Source organism: Hemiscyllium ocellatum, chromosome 16 (assembly GCF_020745735.1).
Source record: "Hemiscyllium ocellatum isolate sHemOce1 chromosome 16, sHemOce1.pat.X.cur, whole genome shotgun sequence".
NCBI classification, from domain to species: Eukaryota; Metazoa; Chordata; class Chondrichthyes; order Orectolobiformes; family Hemiscylliidae; genus Hemiscyllium; species Hemiscyllium ocellatum.
The window spans coordinates 69,693,767-69,709,948 of record NC_083416.1 but is presented as its reverse complement, the minus strand read 5'-3'; the positions used below and the strand labels follow the sequence as shown (position 1 = coordinate 69,709,948).

The 16,182-nt window shown below is 39.4% G+C and overlaps 1 protein-coding gene across 1 annotated transcript in view; it reads left to right on the top strand.

Annotated features, from left to right (window-relative positions):
- LOC132823086 (cationic amino acid transporter 2-like) overlaps window positions 1–8,884 on the top strand; it is a 37,619-nt gene extending 28,735 nt beyond the window's left edge. The window contains exons 10-11 of the mRNA XM_060836626.1: window positions 4,573–4,681; window positions 8,832–8,884. Coding sequence (XP_060692609.1) covers window positions 4,573–4,681; window positions 8,832–8,884 — 162 coding nt within the window. The remainder of the gene's footprint in view (window positions 1–4,572; window positions 4,682–8,831) is intronic.
- The last annotated feature ends 7,298 nt before the right edge of the window (window positions 8,885–16,182 follow it).

Below are 16,182 nucleotides of genomic sequence, written 5' to 3'. Positions count from 1 at the left end.
ATCTTTCCCCTCTCATCCTAAACCTATGTCCTCTACTTCTGGACTCCCCCACCCCAGGGAAAAAGCTTTGTCTATTTATCCTATCCATGCCCCTCATGATTTTATAAACCTCTATAAGGTCACCCCTCAACCTCCGACGCTCAAGGGAAAACAGCCCTAGCCTATTCAACCTCTCCCTAAAGCTCAAATCCTTCAACCCTGGCAATATCCTTGTAAATTGTTTTTCGTAATTAAATTTAAATTCTAACAGCTACATGGTGGGATGTGAGTCTATGATCCCTAGACCAGTAGCTTGGGCCTCTGGATGCCTATTCTAATGAAATCATTACTACACCACCGATGTTCTTGATCAGCCTACCATTTTGCATCATCATGTAATTTGAACTCATCAAAACCTTTACTGTCCATAATTCAATCTAAATCCAGCTCACCCATAAGTTATGTGCTTGCTAGCCTCCATTACTCCCAGTCTTGTGATGGGTCAATTCCAAAACACTTTAAACATTCATTCATAATTTACAATGGTTGTACATTCCCTTAACCAGTAAACTACCCAGTTCAATAGTGGCTAATAAGAGATTTGTAAGGTAATATTATATGAACAAAAGAGATTCCTAATGTTGCCCATAAGAATAGTGAGTAAAAAGTGAGGTCTGCAGATGCTGGAGATCAGAGCTGAAAATGTGTTGCTGGTTAAAGCACAGCAGGTTAGGCAGCATCCAAGGAACAGGAAATTCGACGTTTCGGGCCAGAGCCCTTCATCAGGAATGAGGAGAGGGTGCCAGGCAGGCTAAGATAAAAGGTAGGGAGGAGGGACTTGGGGGAGGGGCGATGGAGATGTGATAGGTGGAAGGAGGTCAAGGTGAAGGTGATAGGCCGGAGTGGAGTGGGGGCGGAGAGGTCAGGAAGAGGATTGCAGGTTAGGAGGGCGGTGCTGAGTTCAAGGGAATCGACTGAGACAAAGTGGGGGGAGGGGAAATGAGGAAACTGGAGAAATCTGAGTTCATCCCTTGTGGCTGGAGGGTTCCCAGGCAGAAGATGAGGCGCTCTTTCTCCAACCATCGTGTTGTTATGTTCTGGCGATGGAGGAACATAAGAATAGTGAGCCTGAGGTTTGGGAGCATTTTAAAAAATAGCAAATGATAGTTAAGAAACTTATAGAGGAAGTGAAAATAATATATAAGAGAAAGCTGACTAAAGACACAAAAACATTGCAAAAGTGTCAGGAGGTCTGAGGAAACTAGGACATTAGCTAAAGTTAAATGTAGGTCCCTTAGAGGCAATGAGAGGAGATATTGTAAGGCAATTGCAGACATTAAATGAATATTTTATCAGTATTTTCATAATGGAAGACAAAAAAAAACCCAGGGAACTGAAGGGTATAGTGAAGATGGGCAATGTAATGATGTTATTGTGTGGAAAGAAATAGTATTGGAGGAGTTAATGGGATGAAAGACTGACAAATCCCCTCATAGCTTCTGCCTGAATGTTGAAAAGAGATCATTGTATTGGATGGCTTGGTTTTGATCTTCTGGAATTTCATTGAATCCAGTATGGCACCTATGGATCGGAAGATATTGAAAATAACTCCATTGTTTAAGCAAATACGAAAAGAGTAAATAGGGAATGTTAGGCCAATTAGCCTGACATCAGTAGAACAAGAAATTTTAGAATCCAACAATAGTCCAATACTTAGACAATCATAATATAACTCAGCAGACTGAACATGGATTTATGAAAGGGAAGAAATCTTTGATAAAATATGCTGAATTTTTTTTGAGGAAGTAACAATTAGGCTAGGTATGGGGGACCAGCAAGTGTAGCATTCTTGGATTTTCCAAATAGCTTTTGATAGAATGCCATACAAGAATTTGTTGTACAAACGTAGTTCTCGTGAGCTTAGGGGTAATATATTAACATGTACTGAGGATTGATAAAGGACAGGAATAGTGAAGGAACAAATATTCCAGTTTTGGGTTGGCAGGTTGTACCAAGTGCAGTACAGTAAGTATGGATGCTGCATTTCAGTTATTGATAACCTACAAAGAATTGACAGGCGGAATCTGTTATAAGTTGGATGCAAGGGCCCCAAAAGTGAAACTGTGTCATAACTGAATCATGTTTATAAGAAAACACCTGCTTTTGTTTCCATTCTTAACTAGCAATTTGAAGGTTTAAATAAAGATTTACTTCTTTCTGGAGCTATGGGACCATAGACAACAAACACTCATGTGTATGGAATTATGATATAACAGACCTGAGGGGACCAGGTTTGAGCTGGTTTGCTGATAACCTAAAATTAAATGGGAAAGAGTGTTGTGATCAAGACAATCAGAGACTGAAAAAAATCCAGGATGTACAGGTTAGATGGACTGGCCATGCTAACTTGTCCATAGAGTCCAGAGCTGTGCAGGTTAGGTGCATTAACCATGGTTAATGCAGAGGCTATAGGGATAGGGTAGAGGGGTGGGTCTGGGTGGGATGTTCTTCAGAGGGTTTGTTTGCACTTGATGGGCTGAATGGCCTGATCCACACTGTAGGAGTTCTATGATGCTTTGATTTATTCAGGTAAATTCAGTAGGAAAGGGCTTTTTTGGTGGAATATAATGTGGCGAAATGTGAAATTATCCAGTTAAGAAAAATAAAAAAGCAGAACGTTTCAAAAAGGGTGAGAGATTAAGAAATGCTGATATTTCAAGGGATCTTGTGCACAAATTAGAGAAAGATAACACTCACATTTAGTACGTAACAGCTGAATCAAATATATTACCAGGTGAATGCAAAAGAGTAACCTTGTTGCAATTTTATAGGGCCTTGTAGAGATTACATGTATGAGTTAGTGGATATACAGTTTTAGTCAGCATACTTAAGACCATATTCTGGCCTGGGTCAGAGTGTAACAAAGGTATGTTAGATTGACTCATGGATGAGGAGGAAATTTTGAGTAGAGGCCTACAATCATTGGAGTTTAAAAGACTGAAAAATGATCGTATTGAGGAATCTGACATGGCGGATACTGGCAGAATGTTTCTCCTGCCTGGGGAGTCCAGAACTGAGCATTATAGTCTCAGGGACTGATCACTTAGTACTGTGATATGATTCCAGCTAATGGTAATGCTGGAGGTCAGGCGTCTGGCTTGATAGACCATAAGCTTGCTTTATCTTTGGCATTTGTCACGATCATCAGTCACTGAACATATTCACAAGGGGTTGCAGATGTACTTTCAACAAAATGACAGAGAAGTTTATTGTACATAAGTGGAAAGCATGAACAATGATGCACTAAGGACTATTTAAAAGGTTTTATTACAAATATCAGAAAGATTCAATGCTACCTCCCTCAATGACTGCGTGAACTTTCAAATTTCAGTGACGAGTCATCCCGTCTCTGTGCTAAACCTCCTTGTTCAGTTGTGATTGATTTCTTTTCAGCAAATTTCTGCATTCACTCTAAAATTAAAATAAAACCTATGTTGTATCTTGCTTAACACATAACATAAGAATATAACTTGAACTTAAAGCTTTTTACATTGTTCTCCTCCTTTAGATCCCAAGCTCTCAAACAGTAATAACATATTATGAACCTTCATCACAATTGAGCTGAGTATTTTTTACTCAAAGCATTGAAAACCTTTGGAATTTTCTACTTGGATGGAGCCCTAAATGCTCAGTCATTGAGTATAGTCAAGTCAGAGATCAATAGATTTTTGGATGCTGAATGCATCAAGAGAAATGGGTCTAGTGCAGGAAAGTGTTGCTTAAGTAGATAATCAGCTCTGATCATGTTGAATAGTAGAGTCAGTTTGAAGAGAGGAATTACCTACACTTGCTCCTATTTCTTATGTTTCTTGTCAGACCCCTCCGTCGCTTCAACCTTCCCTATCTCTACACTCCTATTGGTGGCCATGTTGTGAAATGCTTAGTCTCTAAGACTAAGCTGGCCTTTCTAAATCTCTTAACTCTCCTCTTGTTCTGTACTCCTTTAAGATATTCTTTTAAATCTATCTTTTGCACAAACTTTTGGTCACCACTGCTAATATATCTTTCGTAGCTTGGTGTCAAATTTGGTCGCTTATGCTTTTTTGGTGTACCTAGAAATGTTGTATTACATTAAGGAAATTATGTAAATGCAACTTAATTGGTTGTACAGCATTATGAATTGTATTTAATTGTGTATCATGGTTATAAGTGATGACAGAGAAAAGAATCTTCAATTATGATAGGTTGCACTGATGTTTGGTGATTTTCATTGCTGCTATTTCCGATTACTTGAGATGGTGCTGTCCACAGAGACCCCGGAAAGATTACATTTATTTAGATACTAACTAGATAATTGAAGAATGCCATAAAATTCAGACAGGCATCATAACTTTTATTTCAATGCTTGTGGCATTAATAACCTATACAAATTTATCTTCATTAATGATCTTCAGTAGAATGCTTGAACTTTAATGGTTTGATCATGATCTGAATTATAACAAGGGGATGCTGTACTGTTAAATGTTGTATACCTCACCATCCTCGAGTCTCGTTCGTGTATCCTGACTTGTATGCTTTGCTGTATTTTAAAAGGTGCCGTGTGTACCATTCCTGCCAATATTCAGTATTTTGATAAACATTTACCTGACGGTGCAGTTGAGTGCAGACACCTGGATTCGCTTCTCTGTTTGGATAGCAATTGGTAAGAACCTTCACCACAGTTTGAGTAGTTAATATTGCAACTCAGTCAATACTTACAATATTTTAGTCTACTATAGATAGCAGCAAGTTACTTTGTGGGGGAGGTGATGGCCTAGTGATATTAAATCTGGATTGTCAATCCAAAGACCCAGATCACGTTCTGTGGCAAACAGTGAGATTTGATTTCAATGAAGAATCTGGAATTAAGAGTCCAAAGAGGACCATGATTCATTTAACAAAAGTGAGGACTACAGATGCTGGAAATGAGAGTTTAGGTCAGACTGGTGCTGGAAAAGCACAGCAGGTCAGACAGCATCTGAGAAGGGCTTTTGCCCGAAACGTTGATTTTCCTGTTCCTCGGATGCTGTCTGACCTGCTGTGCTTTTCCAGCACCACTCTGATCTAAACCCATGATTCAATTGTCAGGAAAAACTCATCTGGTTCACTAATGCCCTTTAGGTAAGGAAACTGCCATCCTTACCCAGTCTGACCTACATGTGACTCCAGACCCACAACAATGTGGTTGACTCTTAACTATCCTCTGGGCAATTATGGATGGGCAATAAATACTGGCCTAGCCAATGACACCCTCATCCTGTGAATGAATATTAAAAAAGTTAACTGATTTTGAACTGATATGCTCAGTCAAAGATAAAGTGTAGAACAAGTGTAGAAATTTCTAGGCTGTTCAAGACGAGATCAAGTGACATTTTCCTCAGTAATTTATTATTTTGATTCAGTGTATATTGTGCCAAGTTATTCACCTAATTCTGGTACTTGAATGTGCTATGACTCTCTGCTTCTTGATGTTCCCCATTATATACTGTGATGAAATGCTCTATTTGTAGGCATTTGGCTATGCTTGGAAGCCAGCAATCTCTGAATTGTAACATTCCAAGCAAATGCAATTCTAAGAGATGTTAAGAAGCAACTTTCAATTATGCTCAGCAAAAGGAGAGGGGTTTATTGTAAGGTTTCATCGAGTTCACTCAGGACAATTCAGGGTCTCTGAAATGGAGATCAAAGGACACAGTGTTGGAGAAGGTAATAGAGAGTAGACTCCATGAACTAAACAGGAGAGTGGGAGAGTCAGTGAGGGGTCAAGATCATGTGGAGCAAGAATCACATGCATGGCTCTGTGCTGTCAGGACTTGGGGGAAGCAAGCCAAAGGTTGGTGCAGTACTCAGAAGTAGTCACAGGGAGTGAGAATGTGGGAAGATCATTTGTGTTGTATTGTGGGTAGCCAGGAGGGAGTGGAAGAAGCATGTAAATAAACTTCAATGTAGCAGAGAAAGGATGGTGGTGCACAAGTGGGGTTGGGGTTGTGAAATTACACAACCAGTGCTTGTTGAATGCAACTCGACAAGATTAGAGCTCAGAAACGTTCAGGAGCAGTACTGTCTTGGTGATGTTGGAAGGTGATTAGATTAGTTTAGATTCCCTACAGTGTGGAAACAGGCCCTTCGGCCCCAACAAGTCCACGCCAACCCTTTGAAGAATAATCCACACAGACACATTTCCCCTCTGACTAATGCACCTAACACAATGGACAATTTAGCATGGCCAATTTACCTCCCTGCACATCTTTTGGACTGGGGAGAAAACCGGAACACCCGGAGGAAACCCACGCAGACATGGGGAGAATGTACAAACTCCACACAGACAGTCGCCCGAGGCTGGAATTGAACCTGGGACCCTGGTGCTGTGAGGCAGCAATGCTAACCACTGAGCCACCATGCTGCCCCATAACAGCCATAACAGAAGCAATCATTGAGGCAGGCCATGATGCTCCATCAGAGGCAAGAGTGTTTATGCTGAGATCCAGCTCATCCTAAATGGTCACACGTACCTCATAAATATTGCTACTAGGCAGACTCTGAGCATTTATACCTTGATATTGCAGTTATGGTCAAGTTTGAGTCACTGTGCCTCAAGTTGCTTGTTTCCAGTAGCCTCCCAGCTGGCTCTCTGTATCTTCCCAAGATGGTTAAAGCATTCAAACTTCTCAGGGAATTTTGACAGGGTTGATGCAGAAAGATTGTTTCTCCTTGTAGGGCAATTTCAGACCAGGGGACATAATCTCAGAATAAGGGATTGCTCTTTTAAAATAGAGAGGGGAGGGATTTCTTCTCTCAGATAAAATGTACATTATTATAGCACAATACAGGCTCGTTAGCCCTCGATGCTGCACCATAGCCTGTGAAACCAATCTAAAGCCCATTTAACCTACACAGTTCCATTATCATCCACATGTTTATCCAATAACCATTTAAATGTCCTTAATGTTGGCAAGTCCACTACTGTTGCAGGCAGAGCATTCCACACCCTTACTACACTTTGAGTAAAGGACTTACCTCTGACATCTGTCCTATATCTATCACCCCTCAATTTAAAGCTATGTCCCATTGTGCTAGCCATCACCATCCAAAGAAAAAGGCTCTCACTGTCCATCCTATTTTATCCTCTGATCATCTTGTATCCCTCTATTAAATCACCTGTTAACCTTCTTCTCTCTAACGAAAACAGCATTAAGTCCCTCAACCTTTCCTCATAAGGCCTTCCTGCCATACAGGCAACATTCTGGTAAATCTCCTCTGAAACCTTTCCAATGCTTCCACATCCTTCTTATAATGTGGCAACCAGAACTGTATGCAATACTCATACAGTGCAGCCACACCAGAGTTTTGTACAGCTGCAACATGACCTCATGGTTTTGAAACTCAATCCCATTACCAATAAAAACTAATATGCTGTACGCCTCCTTAACAACCCAATCTACTTGGGTGGCAACTTTCAGGGATCTATGCACATGACACTGAAATCTCTCTGTTGATCCACACTACCAAAAATCTTATCATTAGCCCAGTACTCTGTATTCCAGTTACTACTTCCAAAGTGAATCGCCTCACACTTTTCCACATTAAACTCCATTGCTACCTCTCAGCCCAGCTCTGCAGCTTATCTATGTCCCTCTGTAACCTAAAACATCGTTTCTCACTGTCCACAATCCCACTGACTTTAGTGTCATCTGCAAATGTACTAACCCATCCTTCAACACCCTCATCCAGCTCATTTACAAAAATGAAAAACAGCAGTTGTCCCAAAACAGATCCTTGCTGTACACCATTAGTAACTGAACTCCTATCTTCTTACAGCTAGCCAATTTCTAATCCAAACTGCTAAGTCACTCTCAATTCCATGCCTCCATATTTTGTGCAATAACCTACCATAGGGAACCTTATCAAATTCTTTTCTGAAATCCATATACACCACATCAACTGCTTTACCCTCATCCGCCTGTTTGGTCATCTTGTCAAAGAACTCAGTAAGGTAGTGAGGCATGACCTACCCTTCACAAAGGAGAAAATGAGGACTGCAGATGCTGGAGATCAGAGCTGAAAATGTGTTGCTGGAAAAGCGCAGCAGGTCAGGCAGCATCCAAGGAGAAGGAGAATCGACGTTTCGGGCATGAGCCCTTCTTCAGGAATGAGAAAAACCCTTCACAAAACCATGTTGGATATCCCTAACCAAATTATTCCTTTCTAGGTGATTATAAATTCTCTCTCTTCTAATCCTTTCCAAAACTTTGCCCACAACAGAAGTAAGGCTCACTGGTCTACAATTATGAGGGTTGTCTCTATTCCCCTTCTTGAACAAGAGGACAACATTTGCTATCCTCCAGTCTTCTGGCATGATTGACTGGAGGACAGCAAATGTTGTCCCCTTGTTCAAGATGGTAGTGAACTTGCAGAATCCTTTGTTGCAGAGTACTGTAGAGGTTGGATCATTAAGTATATTAAAGGCTAAGGTAGATACATTTTTAACCAGTGAGGGAAGCAAAGGTTATGGGGAAAACCAACAAAGTAGTTTTCAGAGTGATCAGATGAGACATGATCTCATTGAATGGCCCAGCAGACTTGATGGGCTGAATGCCTTGCTTCTGCTCTGATTTGTTATGGTGCTAGTTGTCATAATTGGGTAACTGATGCTGCGAGTGACACCCGTTCATGTTCAGATTGTTTCTGTTCACATTGGGAGGAGAGTTGAAATCAGCTCCTTAGTTGAGGGTGAAGTGAGAAACTTCTCTGGTCCTTTGCCACACATTGACTTACTAATACTGAAATATAAAATTTCTTACTTCATTCAACAGGCTTACTGATATATTTTGGCTATGGCATTCGACACAGCGTGGAAGGTCAGTGACATCAAGAATTCTCTATTTTGAATCGATTTGAAAACGAAAAGCCAGCTGAGAAAGAGAATAAGAATGAGGCTTGTTCAGGAACCAATGATCCATCAAGGATAAGTTAGTAATTACAACTTCTGAACAAATTGAATATAAACAGTCCAGTTCCTCTACAAATAAAGTCAAATTTCTTTTATACATTTTTAACATAATTACACACTCGAAGAATCTTTGCAGGAGTGCTATCAAAAGTTTGATGATTATTAACGATTACACTCAGAAAAATGTTACCTAAACTCTAAGGAAGGGAGGTCAATATGAATGTGCTTTGCTATACCAGTTCTACTCAGTCACCAGACAAAGAACTCTCGAGATATCAAAGAGGAGCTCTGTGTAAGGCTTCCTTTTCGATATATTTTGGTTAATCTGTAAGTTCTGCTATCTGTGAATCAAAAAGTCATTCTGTGAAGAAAATCGTATTCAATATTTTGTATGCAAAGTAAATGTTGAAAAAGTTGTGACTCAATCAGTTATCCCTTGATAACAGAAAGACTTACAGACAGATAGCCACTTTTCACATCCTTGAGACTGGTTGCTGTTGTAATGTAGGAATCATAACGACTGGTGCACAGCAAACTCCCACATTCATGTGAAGATGAGCAATTGATTCATTGCAATGATGTTAAATTGAGGCATCAATATTGGTCAGCACACCTTTATTCTTCTTGGATATCATGCCATGGAATCCCTTCAATCCATCTGATAGACCTTGCTTTAAAGGTCTCATCTAAAAGACATCACCTCAACTCTGCAGTACTGAAGAGTCATTCCAGACCTTGTCCTCAAGTTGGCATTGAAAGTTCCAACATACTGACCCAGCAGTGAGACCACTAAGCATTGAACCACAGCTGACATTGCTTTAACTTTCACCCTGCTGTATTTCGAAATAATGTTGTTGTGCATTTACTCAAAGCTAGTCACTCTCTAGGGTATGTTAACTTCAGATTTGAATGCCATTACAAAAGGTGGATTTGTATTCCTTTTAACGATTCTTCAAGTGGTTTGCTCACAATTGTAACAGATCCATGTAGGGGAGTAAGCAAGACATATGTTACATTTCAAGAGCTTCCGGTACATGGCATAGGTCATTTGAACTGTTAAATTCCAGGTAGTACAACATTACGAAAAGCACAATGAAAATTGCAAAATTAGTGTACAAACTATAAGAATTAAAATGAAGATGAATAATAATTTCTTATATTTATTTATTTGATATCATAATTTGGCAGCATCTGTGGACAGAACTGTATTACCCAACTTAAAATGTTAACTTTATTTTCTCTCCACCGATGCTACCTGACCTGCTAAGTTTTTTCAGCATGTTTTATTATGGTTTCTGATTTTCAGCATCTATGGGTCTTTGGAATTTTTAATCATAATAATGAACAGATTTTGGTAATAATGTTCAACGCAAAAGTTTTAATATTTTACCCTGCACAAAAATCAATTGTAATATATGTTTGATAGTTTACTGAAAATGCTGAGAGGATTGTAAGAAAAATATACAAGCTTATAGAAGGCAGCGGCCACATGTTAAGTACGTAAAGGAATCATTCTTTATTTCTATCACTGGTGACATTTCTGATACATCATACAATATTTACATGAGGTTTGGATAGTGACCTCAGATAGAAAGCTATCATAGAATCATAGAGATATACAGCACAGTAACAGACCCTTCGGTCCAACTCATCCATGCCGACCAGATATCCCAATCCAATCTAGTCCCACCTGCCAGCACCCGGTCCATATCCCTCCAAACCCTTCCTCTTCATATACCCATCCAAATGCCTCTTAAATATTGCAGTTGTACCAGCCTCCACCACTTTCTCTGGCAGTTCATTCCATACACATACCACTCTCTGCATGAAAAAGTTGTCCCTTAGGTCCCTTTTATATCTTTCCCCTCTCACCCTAAACCCATGCCCTCTAGTTCTGGACTCCCCCACCCCAAGGAAAAGACTGCCTATTTATCCTATCCATGCCCCTCATAATTTTGTAAAAGTCTATCAGGTCACCCCTCAGCCTCTGACACTCCAGGGAAAACAGCCCCAGCCTTTTCAGCCTCTCCCTTTAGCTCAAATCCTCTAACCCTGGCAACATCCTTGTAAATCAAGAACTGTGAACCTGCACTCCAAAGTCTCTTTGTTCAGCAACACTCCCTATCCTTTCAACTTTGGGTTCTGTCTTTAGATTCAGTTCAGTCTTTGCCATCTAACAGCTGAAAATGTGTTGCTGGTTAAAGCACAGCAGCTGCAAATGTGTTGCTGGTCAAAGCACAGCAGGTTAGGCAGCATCTCAGGAATAGAGAATTCGACGTTTCGAGCATAAGCCCTTCATCAGGAATAAGAGAAAGAGCCAAGCAGGCTGAGATAAAAGGTAGGGAGGAGGGACTAGGGGGAGGGGCGATGGAGGTGGGATAGGTGGAAGGAGGTCAAGGTGAGGGTGATAGGCCGGAGTGGGGTGGGGGCGGAGAGGTCAGGAAGAGGATTGCAGGTTAGGAGGGCGGTGCTGAGTTGAGGGAACCGACTGAGAGGTTAGGCAGCATCCAAGGAACAGGAAATTCGACGTTTTGGGCCAGAGCCCTTCATCAGAATCAGGCATCTAACAGCTGCCTTTGTTTCTAAGATCTCAACTAAATGAATTTGGGCAATCTCAACTTTAATGAGTTGAGGCAGGACAACTCTCATGCAATGCAAGGTTTTTAAAGCAATTGTTTAAGAATGCTTCTTTCTTTCAGGTGCACAGCATTAAAACACAGTCTTCAGTACTAATCAACATGTTTAGCTTTTGATTTTTTTTTGTAGTTAATTAAAACAACTAGTTTCAGTAATGGTGACCATGAAACTATTATGGATTATCACAAAGATCAATCTGGTATGCTTTGGAACTAGTTCACTCAGGTGGCCAGATTATTAGTGTGTGTTTCAGAATATAACAACAACATCCGTTTCAAATTCCTCAATTTGTCAAGGATGCTACATAGAGAAAGATAGTTCTTGGCATTTCTATGAAAATATTATTTCCAGTCCCATAGCCATAACAAACAAGTATAATGACAAATGGAGAGGCAATGGCCTGGTGGTATAATCACTGGAGTGTTAATCCAGAGACCCCGGTAATGTTCTGAGGACCTGGGTTTGAATCCTGCCACGGCAGATGGTGGAATTTGAATTCAACAAAAATCTGAAATTAAGGGTCTAATGATGACCATGAATCCATTGTTGATTGTTGGAAAAAACCATCTGGTACACTACTGTCCTTCAGGGAAGGAAACTGCCATCCTTATCTGGACTGGCCTACAATGTGACTCCAGATCCACAGCTATGTGGTTGACTCTTAACTGCCCTCTGGGCAATTAGAGATGGAGATGAAATGCTGGATTAGCCAGCGACGCACTCATCCCATGAATGAATGAATAAATAAAGGCAATTAGGAATGGGCATTAAGTGCTGGCCTAACCAGCAATACCCTCATTCCGTGAATGATTTAAAAAATAATCACACATTTCATGGGAGTTGTCCTGCCTAAAGGTTAACTCATTGCCAAGAATGAGATCAGCCTAAGGCAGTGCAGAGGAAGAGGGCACCTAACCAAGCATACCAAGATTGTCAAAGGTCTGATTCATAAAGTCTGTGTTTTGTAACCTATGAAAGACGTGCAATAGAATTGCTTAAGTTCTGCAAAGAGAAGTGTACATTCAAAATAATCAAAAAAGTGAGTTGGCAACCATATCTGTGGGAAGACAAAGAGAGAAATGGGCTGCCAACCATGAGAAAGGCAACTGCAAGGAATAGGTCATTTGTCCCAAGTTACTACCAAGTTACTAAAATTATTTTAAAGTAAAAATAAATAAAGCATGCTCCAAATTTCTTCCCTTAAGGGGATGAGTTAGACAGCCTCCTCACCAGAAACCATATGGGAGCAGTTATTGGCGACTCAATGGACTTGAGGAATTTATTCACTGATTGGTGCTGCAATATTCTTTAATCACAAACATTAACTTTTTTTGTTTCTCATATTATTTCACTGTGATGGAACATTTATGAGGAAATAAATTGTTCATTGCTGGGACATTCACAAACAGAATGGTTAATGTTAATTCTTATATTAAATCAGTTTATTATTGCTCGTCAGAAAATGAACATTGAAACTAAGCAATATACGCAAAATTCAATGCAGAATTGAAAAAGATGTATTGACAAATCTATTTCAATACTGAATAATGTTTTCAATAGACTGTAGTGTGTAGAATATTCTTTTTTTTTACAAACTATTGGAGTATATATGATTTTTTAGAATTTCTAAAATTGAATTGTAATCTTTGAATTAAACTTTTTAACTTTTAGTTTGATGTTTCTTTTTAATATATAAAGTAGGACTCCTGTTGTTTTTTTCACTTGACCCTCAATTATATTATGACCATTAAACACTCCACCAATAACATCCTGGAGATCACCAGTGACCAAAAAATTGACTGATCCAATTGCATTAATACCAATGGCTACTAGATTAGGTCAGATGCTGGGTATTCTATGGAAAATGACACACTCCAACTCAAAAAGGCCTTTCCATTGGGATAAATTCTGGAAATATTCAGGAGGTGAGGTAACATCTGCAAAGAGAGAAAGAGTTTATATTCCAGGCTGACAACCTTTTCTCAAAAGCTTTGTGACAAAATGTCCTGTTTTTATTTCAGCATATTTGGAAGTATGGTTAATAATATATTTTTTGGACCCTGAAGCCTCACCTTGCTAAGATAGGAGGCATGTGTTATGCCTCTAAGGTAAAGTTGTCACACTGCCAGAGGACCATAGTGCCACTCTTTCGTGACAAAGGGTTAACTGGTAGTGAACTTAACCTGAGGGTCACCACTCCTCAGGTGAGGGTCAAGGTTGGGAAGTTGGGATCTTTATTGGAACCTCAGATGGTCGAGAGAATTGAACCCAGACTGTTGGTGTTACTCTGCATTTCAAGCCAGACATTGAGCTGAGTTAACAGACACATCTTCACTTTGTGCCATTGCTATATATATGCATATTGTACATATACAATATGCATACATGCAAACCTGTGATTGGTGTTGCAGTAAAGGAGACCAAGAGGTTGTTTGGGTTTTACTTTGCAGGGCTAATTGAAATTGAATTCATAAATAAAAGTGAATCAAATTATTACTGGTACCCTCCAGGCTCTTTGTTGAACTGGTTGTACTTTTGATGTTGGTGAATTTCCACAGGTATTTTGATCTTGATGAAAGGAGATGTCACACTTACATACATGGAGTCATAGATTCACAATGTCAAATGGGAACTATGGTTGATTTCTCCTGCTCCTCTCCCATGAGCACTGAGGTGAATAGGAGCATCGTAATAGCAAATCCTGCACTCATGAAGTTGGAATCTTTCTGATTTTCACATGGCATTTATCAGCAAAAAGGGCCATGGTGCTATTCTATTTCAAATATATACATATTTTATAAAAATTCTTACATCAGTCTGAACCTCCTGTATTTTCATTTATTCCTGATGTCACTTTCTTGGCTTGTTTTTGTGTCCTGTTTTGCTTTATGATAGAAGCTTTGTAAATGGTATGTTTCTCATCACTGCTAGCAATATAACAACTTGGTTCTTTGACTTCTTCCAATAGAGACTGCAGTCCAGGGAACATTCCATGTCCCAACTAACTTTACATTTCCTGAATGGAGACTTTTAAAGGTCTGAGCACTTTAAAAGGCCTTTTTTTCAGCCTTTCAATGGTTCATTTGTTTTATGTTTTTGTGCATATAGGCCTTCATGGGCATTTAACTCTTGCCTTTCCATATCTTCAGAAGATTCCAAAACCTTTCAAGTACCAATCATTATTGTTATGTTAGACAATTTATTTTACTGAGGGCAATGCCAGCTTTGTAACTCTACCATCACAGAAAAAAACTGAACTCCAGGTCCCTCACCATTTGTGATCATATATTTCTGTTCTTTCATTACTGTCGAGTTAACATCTAACATATTGAGACCATTCAGCCCCTTGAGCCTACGCTGCCACTCAACAAAATCATGGTTAATCTGATTACAACCTCAAATCTACAATGCTGCCTACCCTTGAAAACCTTTCAACTATGGATTTGTTACCATTCTCATAGGTCTGGACCATTAGATCAGAAATGTTGCTGGCATCCTTTTGTACATCTTCAGCACAATTTAAACTTGAATTCTTTGAGTTGGAAAACATAGAATATTAACTTACTCATTTCCAAGGCAAAACCCAACTACATTCCTGATCTCTGATTAGCTGTGCAGTGCTTCATTGATTTTTGATTGGTTTCTTAAAGGGGTCATTTATCTACCGATGTCACTTCCCATTACCTCCTGACTGGTTCTCCAAGATGTCATGGGATCAAACCTAATTACATTAAATCCTCATAAACCATGGGGGGCAGGAGTATAGATTTCCACAGATAATAACAAATTAGGATACTATTCCTCATTTGCTTACCTATCACCTGTGAAGGATTGAGCAATCAGACTGATGCATATATGAGTTACAAAAAACATGGGATGTGGGGCCAATCTCATGGGTATGTGGATCCATGGGTAGTGAATCTGCAGATAATGAGAAATGAGTTTTTATGACTTTCCACTGAAATAATTATGTGGTTTAATGTCGCTTCCACTTTTTTGAGCGAAGAGAGGGAATGATATCAGTAATAGTATACCTAATGAATCACCCAAATTAATTTGCATTGTGTAACTTCCAGAACTCTCATTAAGGCAAGTTGAAGAAACCATCTTCTAATGTGTGTGCTTTAATTGTGACTGTTGGTACTTGAAACTGAGTTAATTAAAACTTAAAATTAAAACAAGTAACAATGTTGTATACAATCTTAAAACTAAAACAGAAACATCTAAGTAATACATAAAATTTATATAAAGTATGCATAAAGTTAATGCATGAAGATAATCCCAAAGCCTTTCATGACCATGAGATATCAAGAAACAGTTGAAAGCATTGGATACTGCAAAAGCTATGGGCCATGTCAACATTCCAGCTAAGAAGACTTTTGTTGCAGAATCAACTGTACCCCTAGCTCAGCTGTTTCATTGCAGCGACAACACTAGTATCAGTATGAAAATCTGCTAAATTGCCCAGATATGACCTGTCTACAAAAAACAAATCAAATCTACTCCATCCACTAACCTCCTTATCAAACCATCTCAATTATCAGTGAAGTAATGGAAGGAATCATTGGCAGTCCTAC